The sequence below is a fragment of the Muntiacus reevesi genome, chromosome 3, assembly GCF_963930625.1.
Source record: "Muntiacus reevesi chromosome 3, mMunRee1.1, whole genome shotgun sequence".
Classification (NCBI taxonomy): domain Eukaryota; kingdom Metazoa; phylum Chordata; class Mammalia; order Artiodactyla; family Cervidae; genus Muntiacus; species Muntiacus reevesi.
The window spans coordinates 89806272-89819927 of NC_089251.1; the positions used below are offsets into that span (position 1 = coordinate 89806272).

The window sequence follows — 13656 nt, forward strand, 5'->3', positions numbered from 1 at the left end:
TCAGTCTTAAGGAGTCTCTTAGCTATTCTTCGCTTTTGTATTGGCTTAAAAATATTACAAATCAAATTGCAAAGGTACTCATCTTTTCAAAAATAAGACTATTTAGATTTTAATTGGCACTGAATTAAATTTACAGATACATTTTAAGACAGTTGATGTCTACAATAATAACTCTTCCAATCACTGAATATGCTATTTCTCTCAGTTTTATTTAGGTCTTCTTTAATTCCTTTCCATCTCTCAAAAATATTTTCGAATTTTCTCCATGTAGGTCTTGACATATTTTGTTAGGTATATTTCTGCTACTTTTAATGTATGTTATTGTATCAATTTCTATCTTTTAAATTTTTTAATTTCTCAAATTTTATTCCTGGATATAAAATGACAATTTTGCAACAGAGAATATGCTAACCTCTTCCATTTATTGTAATAATTTTTCTGCAAATTCCTTTCGATTTTCAATGCACTAAAATATATCATCGGCAAAAATGACAATTTTGCTTTTTCCTTTCAGAGGTTGATTTTTTAATTTATTTATATTTCTATCTTTACAACACTAAATGCAACTATATTTATGAATGAGCCTTTTATTTATGAGCTTATGAGTTATGCTATACTTCTCTGGCTGCATTATCAAAATTATTCACACCTCATACAACTCATAAAATGAGTTGGTGAGTATTTTCCTTTTCTGTTCTCCGAGAATTTATGTAAGATAACAATTGAAGATAAAACTCCCCAGACCTGAAGATCTCTTAGAGGGAAGAACTGTGACTGCTTTTCACTTACTTCAGATTCATTCTTAACCTGAAAGGAATAGTTTTCTCCAGCTTAATGTGGGGAGGGCACCATAGTAGACTCTCCATCTCAGATAGGCCCAAGAGACTATAAAATCTGAGTACAAATTGTCTGGACTAACAAGCAACCTCAAGGAAAAGGCAGCTTATGTATTTCAGCATATCACTCTGAACTTCTGGACTCTCAATTTCCCCTGGATTTGGCCTGATTAATTCCTTAATAACTTTACTAAGCACTCTGAGACTTAATGTCATATATGATGCATATACATAAAGCAGTACTTTTAGTTGTTTCAAGCTGAGCAGTTGCTATGAATAATCTATCCTCCTATATTCCTAAAATGAGAAATGATTGTTATTTCATAAATTTGTCTCCTAGTCCATGAATTACTTGTTTTTGCTAAAGAATAACTATTCATTTTGTTTATTAATGTCTTCTATATCATGTAAATGTTGTTGTTCACTCGCTCAGTCTTGTCCAACTCTTTGCGAGCCCATGGACTGCAGCACTTCAAGCTTCCCTGTCCTTCACTATCTCCCCAAGTTTGCTCAAACTCATGTCCATTTAGTCGATGATGGATCCAATCATTTCATCCCTTATCGCCTCCTTCTCCTCCTGCCCTCAATCTTCCCCAGCATCAGGGTCTTTTCCAATGAGTCAGCTCTTCGCATCAGGTGGCCAAAACATTGGTGCTTCAGGATCAGTCCTTCCAAAGAACAGTCAGGGTTGATTTCCTTTAGGATTGACTGGTTTGATCTCCTTGCTGTCCAAGGGACTCTCAAGAGTTATCGCCAGAACCACATTTCAAAAGCAACAATTCTTTGGCGCTCAGCCTGCTTTATGGTCCAACTCTCACATCCATACAAGACTACCAGAAAAATCATAGCGTTGACTATATGGACCTCTGTCAGCAAAGTAATGTCTCTGCTTTTTAATACACTCTCTAGGTTTGTCATAGCTTTTCTTCCAAGGAACAAGCACCTTTTAATTTCATGGCTACAGTCACTGTTCGCAGTGATTTTGGAGCCCAAGAAAATGAAATCTGCCACTGTTTCCATCATTTCCCCATCTATTTGCCACAAAGTGATAGGACCAGATGCCATGATCTTAGTTTTTTGAATGTTGAATTTTAAGCCAGCTTTTCCACTCTCTTCTTTCACCTTCATCAGAGGCTCTTTAGTTCCTCTTCACTTTCTTGCATTAGAGTGGTATCATCTGCATAAAATAGTTTCCTGATACTTCTCCAAGCAGTCTTGATTCCAGCTTGTGATTCATCCAGCTCAGCATTTTGCAGGATGTATTCTGCATATAAGGCAGATCTCTAAATTATTTCCACCAAGATTTCTCACAGCCTCATTCCTGCTCATGATATTTGTTGACTGAATTTAAAGTGTTCCTAGATTCCATTTGGAACAACATTTCCTGCTTTAACAATACGCTCTACTTCATACTTAATCCAATATTTTCTTTCTTCAGGCTGAGTCATTGTTCTGATTCCACCTGATTTTCTAAATTCAGAGAAATTTTTCAAAATTTCTAGCCTATAGACATTTGCTTTGAATTGTTTTTCTTTTTAGTTTTTCTTACATTTTATTTCAGTGCCAATTTGGTTAGGGGAGCTGAATGACACATATTCTCAGTATACCCTCTGATTCAAAAACGGGTGTGTGGGAGGCTGAATATGGCTGTGGGTGTGTATAAAACCACTATCACGGTACACACTCTTGTCTGCCTATCACATAATAAGAAAAGATGTCTAATGTTTAATAGCTATAAAACATGAGGATTTTTGCTTATAGATTACATTGTTCTATAATTAAATCATAAAAAAGTATTTTTCCAGTATTATCAGATGATCTGCCTATCATTTTACTAGCAGTCAGGTTAGCAATTATATTAACAGGTCTTCTAATATTAAACCATATCTAAAATGAGCTCTTTGTATAGCATATTATTATTTTAACACATAGGTACTGCTAAATTTGAAGTCTATGTGAAATGGATTGTATAAGATTTTTTTTGAAATCAGCATTGAGAATATTATACCTTTTAAAATGATTCCATTTATGCAAAGATTGATAATTCAATTAGAAAATATGAAGTTTTAATTAGTGACAAAAAGTTGGAAAAATATAGAAATCTTATAAAAAAAATAACCACTCAGATAAAGTGTTTCCTTTTGAGATTTGTTTTGATGTTTGGGTTGTCTATCTGTCTTTCTTGCTGATAATACAATGCAGTAAATAGTATCATAGAATGGAACTGGTATATGTGGTATCAACTATACTATCTCATAATGGATAAATATGGTTCAGTGGGTAAATGTATGTAATGATGAGTTATATTTTAATGGCTATTTTGAAATACAATCCCAATACTATGTAATTCACCCATTTAAAGTATATAATTCAATGTCTTTTTACATTTTTTAAAATATTTTTGAAGATAGGGGCAAATATAACCATAATCAATTTTAGAACATTTTTATCACCTCAATGAGAAACCCTGTGCCCCTTAAGCTATCACCTGCTTATTCCTCATACCCACTTTCAGCCCTAAGAGACCACTAATTTCTTTATGCCTCTGTAGACTGATGTTGAACTTTTTAAAAGTATTTGTGTCATTTATCCTTCAGTTCAAAAGAATATACAGTAGATCTACAGATGAAAATTCCATTAAATTAATTTTCTCCACAGATATACACTTAATGAGTACACTTGCAATGTGTCCTATTCTTAATGATAATAAGTATGATTATATGATGAAGAAAACAGTGTATTTTCTTGCTGAGAGAGTTTTAAAGATTTATCATATTCTCAAATGTATCAGTTATACACAAAACGTGAAGAACCACTGCTTTACCAAAAAAAAAACCAAAACTGAAAAAAAAAAAAAAAAAAAAAACTGGAAGAAATGTAAGTTTTCTGTAAGAAACATAGCTTTTCCCAGGAAAAATAAAATTGGTGAAATTAGGGAAATAGACAGATATAAAATAAACAAAATCAAGGACTTCTCTCCCTTAGAATGACAGTAATACTGGTTAACATTTATGAGTGGGAAACAAATCTTCCTCAAAATAGTACCTGAAATAAACCATAAAATACCAAAATTAGGACTTAGATAGGAACACATAAAATATTCTATCAAAAGACATAAAAGCAAATAGGTGAGAAAAATACAAACATTCCCAGTGAAAAAATACCAGATACTGAAATAGGTCAATTACCTCTATTTAAATTTGCAGATTTACTGCATAACAACACTATGGTTCAGTTTTAGAGGGAAGTAAGAGGTAGAAGGGATATGACAACGTGATTCTCGAATTAGTCTAGATGAACAATGAGATAAACAGTATATTTTAAGAGTATATTATAACATATATATATATATATCCTAAAAAAATTAAAGCATACTAACTCAAAGTCCTTAGTTCTTCATGTCTTTGCTCAAAAATTCCCTTGTAAGAAAGAACTTCCCATCCTATCACACACAAAATAAGACACTTTCCCCAATATTTCTTCTCTAGAAATGCCAATTACTCTTGCTTAGTTTTATTATACTTCATGGAATTTATCAGTATTTGATGTTACAGATTAATATTTATATTTACTTATTTAATGTCTCTCTCCTTCTACTAGAATATATGCAATGTGTGAGGAGGAATTTGACTGTTTTCTTCACTGTTGTATGCCCAGAATTTAAGAGGATGTAGTCAATGGTTGGCATTTAATATACAAATGAATGAAGCTCGCACTAGGCTAATGAATACACATGAAATCTCTATGAATATATGTTACTAAATCAGATATATATATTCTACATTATGGTAAAACTTTCTCCTCGCTCATCCTTAATTTCCATGAATTTTTCAGAGTTTAAGTTTACACTTCATATCTGTACAACACTCTGTGATACTTCCATTATTACAGCTGCACTAGGCATAATGTTGTTTGCAGCACAGTGTATACTGCAATCTGGAATACACAATATCTAAACTTCTGCCTGAACTGGAACATATAATTTAGCAACCTAGTAAAAAGGTACAGGAACTTGGCGTGAAAAATGACAAAAAAATACTATTACCAAAAAAAAGAAATTAAAGCATACTATATCAGATGTAGTAATCAAATAATAATGATATACTGATTCAAGACATACAGAGAGGGGCTTCCCTGGTGGTCCAGTGGCTAAGAATCCACCTGCCAATGCAGGGTCCTCAGGTTCAATCCCTAGTACAGTAAGATCGCACACGCCATGGAGCAACTAAGTCCATGTGGCACAACCACTGAACCTCACTGAACCTCTAGATTAGAGCACATGATCCACAACAAAAGAATCCACCACAATGAGAAACCCAAGCACCACAACAAAGAATAGCCCCTGTTCACGGCAATTAGAGAAACACTGCATGCAGCAATGAAGACCCAGTACAGTCAAAAATACTAATAAATAAATCTTTTTTTAAAAAGATATATATAGAGAAGGAAGGGAGTGGGCAGGAATCAGAGCTTAGAAGTAGATCTTAGTATATACATATTATTATATATGATTAAGGTGGTCCTTCAACATATGTTGAGAAAGGACAGATGTTAAAGAACTGAACACTGTTCCCTGCAAAATTCATATACTGAACTCCTAGCACTAATGTAGCCTTCTCCAAAGAGAAAAGGCCTTGGAGAGATAAAGTCAAATGAGGCCATAAGGGTGAGGTCCTAATCTGACGAGACTAGTGTCCTTTTAAAAGAAGACAGTAGAATACATGCTGAAGAAAGGCCATGTGAAGACACAATAAGAATGTGACCATGTGAAACCCAAAAAGAGATCCCTTACCAGAAACCAACCATGATGGCATCCTAATCTCAGACTTTCAGCCTCTAGAACAATGACAAACTAAATATCTGCTGTTGAAGTTACCCAATCTATATATTTTATTATGGCAAACCAAACTGAATAAAACAACAGACTATCACAATACTGTTATTGGAGTTACATACACACACATATAGCAATGAGTTGTTTTACAGTACTTAGAGTCCAACCTCACATTCAATATTAAAATAAATTATCAGTTTGTGAATTATATGTTAAAAAAGAAACTATATAAATATTAAAATTAAATATAGACAAATAATTATATTTCTCTGGAATAAGGAAAACATAACTAGTAAAGATAAGGATCAATAAATTTAACTGCATAAAAATTTCAAACTTTTGTAAAGCCATGATAAAGGACACAAAGGTCAGAGACACATGAAGCTAAGAAAATATTTACAATCAGTTAACAATCTATTAATATATGTCAGACTAGAGATTAACATTCAGATTAAAGTAAATGTTAAAAATTAACATCCAAAAAAAAAAAAAAAAAAAAATTAACATCCATGTGTTACTAATAAATATAAAATAAAATGACTAAAATACAAAATAAAGGTTATGCATATGAACAGAAAATTATAAGAAGATAAATGAATAAAAAGCATGTGAAGAGGTTTTTACTCTCAGTATTAAAGAAAAATATTAAATTAAGATATAATTTCTGACATTAATAGACTGGGAATGACTTTTTTGTTTTCATAAATAACTTTCTGTGGAATAACAGGAATAGGGAAATGGGAATTCTAAAAGATGATGTTTAGTGTGATAAATGGTTCAGTGTTTCTGTAAAGCAAATTAGCAATATACATCCAGAGCCTCAGAAATACATAGACCCTTTAACTCACTACATTCACATCTAAGAATTTATCCTAAGAATAATCAATTGTCCAAGGATAAGTTAGTAAGAATATTTACTACAATCTTAATAACAGCTTAAAAAACATTTTTTAAAAAGCTTATCAAGTGAATTAATTTTTAAAATGGTACATCCCTAAGGTGGAATATTATATAAAGGCACATTAAAATTTAAACAAACTCATTACCTACTAAGTGAAAAATACAGCATGTTTTATTTAAAATATATATTGTATTATCATGTATTCATACACAGGAAAAAGTCACTTCAAATTTACATATTAGACAGATAATAATTATGCCAGGGATCATGGCCAAATTCACTACTATTAATAATCAATATTTTCTATCTTTTATTAATCATGGTATCTTTGTATAATTTTTTATGTATTAATAACAGCATACCATAAAATGGAAGAAAGTAAGACATTTAAAAAATGATCCTAGGACAATGGATATAGTATGGCAAAAAAATAAAATGAGATTGTTTAATCATACCCTAAATGACATTAAGAACAGGTGGTAGTAAATATATAAATGTGTAAAAATCAAGCCATAAAATAGGTAAGAGACTTTTTTAGTTTCAAACAGGCAGAAGCATAAAAAAACATACTTTTAAATATGACAGATTTTACTATGATGCAAGTGTATAATGGTAAAAATGCCAGATAAAGTCCTTGGACACATATAAGCAATGGGGGAAATTTTTAAATAAGATAAATATAAAATTAGATATGTAAACATTTAATATTTCTAAATACTAAAGAAGAAACTACCAAGAAAAAAGAAGAAAATATTGCAACACATTCAGTAACAACATAACCTATTCAGTTTCAAACTGATACATTAATCAATAAAGCTAGATTTAGAAAAGACAGAACCAGAGATCAAATTGCCAATATCCGCTGGATCATAGAAAAAGAAAGAGAATTCCAGTAAAACATCTACTTCTGCTTCATTGATTATGCTAAAGCCTTTGACTGAGTGGACCACAACAAACTGTGGAAAATTCTTAAAGAGATAGGAATACGGTCACCTTATCTGCTTCCTGAGAAACCTGTATGCAGGTCAAAACGCAACACAGTTAGAACTGGACATGGAATCACGGATCCAAACTGGGAAAGGAGCTAGATAAAGCAAAAGCTAGACACAACACTGCCAGGAAAATACCAATAACCTCAGATACACAGATGACACCACCCTTATGGCAGAAAGTGAAGAGGAACTAAATTGCCTCTTCATGAAACTGAAAGAGGAGAGTGAAAAAGCTGGCATATAACTCAACATTCAAAAAACATGGCATCCGGTCCCATCACTTTACAACAAATAGATGGGGAAACAACGGAAACAGTGACAGACTTTATTTTCTTGGGCTCCAAAATCACTGCAGATAGTGACTGCAGCCATGAAATTAAAGGACGCTTGCTCCTTGGAAGAAAAGATATGACAAACCCACCTAGTGTATTAAAAAGCAGAGACATTACTTTGCCAACAAAGGTCTGTCTAGTCAAAGTTATGGTTTTTCCAGTAGTCATGTATGGATGTGAGAACCATAAAGAAGCCTGAGTGCTAAAGAATTGGTGCTTTTGAACTGTGGTATTGGAGAAGACTCTTGAGAATCCCCTGGACTGCAAGGAGATTAAACCAAACAATCCTGAATATTCACTGAAATGACTGATCCTGAAGCTGAAGTTCCAATACCTTGGCCACCTGATGTGAAGAACTGCCTCACTTGAAAAGATCCTGATGCTGGGAAAGATTGAAGGCAGGAGGAGAAAGGGATGATGGAGGACGAGATGGTTGGATGCCATCACTGACTTAATGGACATGAGTTTGAGCAAGCTCTGGGAACTGGTGAAGTACAGGGAAACCTGACGTGCTGCAGTCCATGGGGTCACAAAGATTCAGACATGACTCAGAGACTGAACAACAACGACAGACTCTACTACTTTAATTGCACAAAGGCATCTAAAGTAATCACATGCAAAAGTAACTTATGACTTTCCCACTCCAAACCATCAATACCAACACTATCATCCAAAGAAGGAAACCATAAACCTAGGCCCTTCTTTTAACCTTATCTCTTATATTTAGTCCATCACGAAAGTATTATAAATCTTACTTCCTAAACATCTCTCAAACTCATCCACTTCTTTCCATATCTATTACCACTTTTGTCCAGCAATCATCATCTCTTGTCTGGAATACTATACCAGCCTACTAATAACTCTTCTCCCTATATCCAATCTCATCCCTCATCCATTATTTAGCTAGAATAATCTTTTAAAAATAGAAATCTGATCTTCTCACTCCAATTAACTCTACTCCCATCCCAAACACACATATTCCACTTAACTTACTGTTTAAAGGGTCAAACAGGCCCTAAGTAATGTGAAATCTTCCTATTTTTTTATTCTTACTTCCTACGATACCCCCTTATGGTTCTATGTCTTATGTTCTAACCACTTGGAGCACTGTTCAGTTTCCTTTAAAGTGGCTACACTCCCTTCAATTTCTAGGTTTTAGACATGATATTTACTCTAGAAAAGACCCTGAGGCTGGGAGGGATTGGGGGCAGGAGGAGAAGGGGACGACAAAGGATGAGATGGCTGGATGGCATCACCAATTAGATGGACATGAGTTTGAGTAAACTCTGGGAGTTGGTGATGGACAGGGAGGCCTGGGTTGCTGCAATTCATGGGGTCGCAAAGAGTCGGACACGACTAAGCAACTGAACTGAACTGAACTGATTTACTCTGGAACACTTGATAATGAATAGATGGAGACTTGTAGGGTTATGAATGACTTTTAAGCTTCCGGTTAACAAAATAATATGCATACTAGAACATTTCTTGAGATTTTTAAAATACCAAATTATCTTTTATTATTAACTTCTCACTATTGTTCCTCAAACACTTTCATATATAATAGTGCCACAAAGTCCTTGGACTACTGTTCCTTATATATAGTATGATCTTTTAATTGATCTTTGCACAAATACTGACTGCTTGATATTTAGATCTCAGAATGCCACTTATCAACTTATCAAAATCAGACACTTTGTTGTCCTAATATAGCACTCATTTTTAATTGCATTGCATTATCACTGTCTGATATTATTATTGATTAGTTTATTGGGAATCTCCCCAATCATAATATAGCTCTCTGAGAACAAAGTAATTAGTCTTATTCATTCTTGTATTGCTATCATCAACATGTAATCCTTGTTCAAGAAATATCGAATGAATGAATAAATGAATAAATCAGAGCCAGGATTCTCCACTTGTAATAAAGTAGATTATCATTAAAAATTGATGCTATCATAAAACAGATCCATAGAGCATGGAAACTGAAAATCGGGCAACTTATTGAAATGTTATGGAGTAAGAATAAATCTGTGAACTCCAAACCAGTATTAATAGGCATTACAAAGGCAACATGGTGTAGTGGCTAAGAACATGGGCTCTGCAGCCATACTGTCAAGGTTCAAATCCAAGCTCTACCACTTATTGGGTGATATTGGGCTAGTTACTTAATCTCTTTGAGGTTGTTCTGCAGTCTACATGACAAACATAAAAACAGTATCTGCCTTAGAAAGATGAAGTGAAGATGAAATATATATGCAGTACACAGTAACAATACAATAACAATGCCTGAAACATAGAGAACAATCAGTTAATATTAGCTGTTGTTTTCTTAATGCAAAGAACATCCACAAAAGAGGGCTTAGCATTAGAGAACGTGCAGTTTAAAGTGGTTACTTCGATACATCTTTCATGAGTAAATGATATTCATAGGATGATTTTAAAGCTGTAGAAGACTGAATACTGTAGAGACAATTAGCTTGAAGTAAAAATTTATCTTGGGTGTCTTACATACCGAGTGAGTACGGAGTGCTGCGACAGTTTTTGAAAGTGCCATTTCCCACAGTTCATCAATGTAGGCTCTATTTACTAAGCCTTGTGTTGTATGTAAAATGTGATCTTCAACCACAAAAAAGCTAAGATTGAGGAAAAAAAGAAAGCACAGCTGTCACAAAATAGTTTGATTACTATTTTCAGCATGTCACAAACATTAAGAGCTGCCATTAAATTTGAAGGCAATACTAGTGTTTTTTCTTAAAGAAAGCTATTTGGTATAACAAACAAAATCAAATTTATTAGACTTGGAATTATATCTTTGATCATGATATTTTAATCACTTCAATACAAACTGGAATTACATTTGTATTAAATGTTAACCATGCTACCCTGGAATTTAAAAAGGAAGAAAAAAATGTTTATAGATAAAGGAGACTAGTTTCACTACATTAAAAACACCAGGCCATTAAAACATTTTACAAAAAACAACAAAAGTTAAAACACCCATTATTTTAAGACTCCAACACACAAAATATTAAAACAGTTCCCCTTATACAAAACTTTTTCATCAAAGTGTTGAAAAGATATAGCACAAAGGTAAAAAAATACACACATATTTTTTAACATTATGCTGTGGTGTCCTAATTTTTATGCATCTGAAATGTATCTTTAGCTATCTTACCTAAATATTCATACTAATTAAAACAATTCTTTAAATAGAGAACTGTTCATGGTAACACTTTAATAAAGTTAACAATTACATTACAACAATCTGAATTTGAAAAAGAAAGAAATTTCATGGAACAATTCAACTTACTTCCCTTTTTTCACTACAAAGTCACTATTTTGCAATAAGAATAAGCTGCCTATACTTGGGAAGCTTATTGGGGAACTGCAATTCCAAACTAGTATATATTCTCAAGATGAAGGTGGCAAGCTATACAGTCCATGGAATAAAGTTGGCACACTGCTTACTTTTATAAATACTGTTTTATTGGAACACACCAATTGTGTCTCATGTACATATTGTCTATAGCTGCTTTTGTACTGCAACAGAGCTGAATAGCTGCAACAGAAACCATTTGGTCTGCTGAACCTAAAACACATTACCATTTGGCTCTTTTAGAAAAAACGTGCCAACGTTTGTTGATTGCTTGATTCTCTCTTAACAGTAATGGAAAAGCAAAATATCACACATAATAAGGTTACAATTCAACATTACTCTTCCTTTCTCCATAAAAAGTATTCTCCAACAATATAATGTTGAAACAAATAGACAGTCCTTTAAAATCACCAGATATTCAAAACCAAATCTTGTTTTAAGAATTTAAATAAAGAAAAGAAAAATAAATTCCCAAATAACACTTGTTATACTTTTCCAAGTCTCAGGAAAAGTGTACAAACTATTGAAAGTATATAAATTTAAGACACACAAACAAATACCCACCCGACAATTTGATTAAAATACTTCCTGTAGCCATCTAAAGTTTCATGCTACAAAAAAGCAAAGAAGAAAAAAGTTATTGTTTTTGTTTTGATAAAGACACAAATCAGCTAATTAATTTCTTAAGACTCAATTCCCAAGACTATAAAGTAAGTACAGTAAGAGTACCTATGTATCTATGCCCAACCACTAATGCTGAAAAAGCCAAAGTTGAACAGTTCTATGAAGACCTACAAGACCGTCTAGAACTAACAAGGTGTCCAAAAAAAGATGTCCTTTTCATCATAGGGGATTGAAATGCAAAAGTAGGACATCAAGAGATACCTGGAATAACAGGCAAGTTTGGCTTTGGAATACAAAGTGAAGTGGGGCAAACACTAACAGAGTTTTGCCAAGAGAACACACTGATCACAGCAAACACCCTGTTACAACAACAGAAGAGAAAGAGACGACTCTACATATGGACGTCACCAGATGGTCAGTACCAAAATCAGACTGATTATAGTCTCTGCAGCTGAAGATGGTAAAGCTCTATACAGTCAGCAAAAACAAGATCGAGAACCAACTGTGGCTCAGATCATGAACTCCTTAGTGTAAAATTCAGACTTAAATTGAAGTAAGTAGGGAAAACCACTAGGCCATTCAAGTATGACCTAAATCGAATCCCTTACAATTATACAGTAGAACTGACAAATAGATTCAAGGGATTAGATCTGACAGACAGAATGCCTGAAGAACCAAGGACAGAGGTTCCTAACATTGTACAGGAGGTGGTGATCAAAATCATCCCCCAGAAAAAGAAATGCAAAAAGGCAAAATGGTTGTCTGAGGAGGGCTTACAGATAGTTGAAAAAAGAAGAGAAGCAAAAGTCAAAGAAAGGGAAAAACATTCCCAGCTGAATGCAGAGTTCCAAAGAATAGCAAGGAGAGATAAGAAATCCTAAAGTGAACAATGCAATGAAACAGAGAAAGACAACAGAATGGGAAAGACTAGAGATCTCTTTAAGAAAATTACCAAAGGAACATTTCATGCAAAGACGGGCACAATAAAGGACAGAAATGGTAATGGACCTAACAAAAGCAGAAGATATTAAGAAGAGGTGTCAAGAATACAAAGAAGAACTATACAAAAAAGGTCTTAGTGGCCCGGATAACCATGATGGTGTGATCACTCACCTAGAGCCAGACATCCTGGAATGGGAAGTCAAGTGCACCTAAGAAAGCATCACTATGAACACAGCTAATGCAGGTGATGTAATTTCAGCTGAGCTATTTTAAATCCTAAAAGATGATGCACTTAAAGTACTGAACTCAATATATCAACAAATTTAGAAAACTCAGCAGTAGTCATAGGACAGGAAATGTCAGTTTTCATTTGAATTCCAAAGAAGGGCAATGTCAAAGAATGGTCAAACTGCCCCACAATTGCATTCATGTTATATGCTAGGAAGGCAATACTCAAAATCCTTCAAGCGAGGCTTTAACAGTACATGAACTAAGAACTTTCAGATGTCCAAGCAGGATTTAGAAAATGCAGAGGAACCAGAGATCAAACTGCCAATATCAGAAGGATCACAGAAAAATCAAGCAAATTGCAGAAACACATCTACTTCTGCTTCATTGGCTATGCTAAAATCTTTGTGTGGATCAGAACAAACTGTAGAAAATTCTTCAAGAGATGGGAATACCAGACCACCTTACCTGCCTCCTGAGAAAACTGTATGCAGGTCAAGAAGCAACAGTTAGAATTGGACATGGAACAATGGGCTGGTTCCAAATTCAGAAAGGAGTACATCAAGGCTGTATATTGTCACCCTGTTTATT

The 13656-nt window shown here is 33.7% G+C and overlaps 1 protein-coding gene across 2 annotated transcripts in view; it reads right to left on the minus strand.

Moving 5' to 3' along the window:
• The window catches only part of EXOC6B (exocyst complex component 6B), a 669652-nt gene that overhangs the window by 320238 nt on the left and 335758 nt on the right, over positions 1 to 13656 (minus strand). For both annotated transcript variants that reach the window (XM_065929532.1, XM_065929531.1), the window contains exons 10-11: positions 11836 to 11882; positions 10408 to 10528 (exon numbers count right to left, since the gene is read on the minus strand). In XM_065929532.1, the coding sequence (XP_065785604.1) occupies positions 10408 to 10528; positions 11836 to 11882 (168 nt within the window). The remainder of the gene's footprint in view (positions 1 to 10407; positions 10529 to 11835; positions 11883 to 13656) is intronic.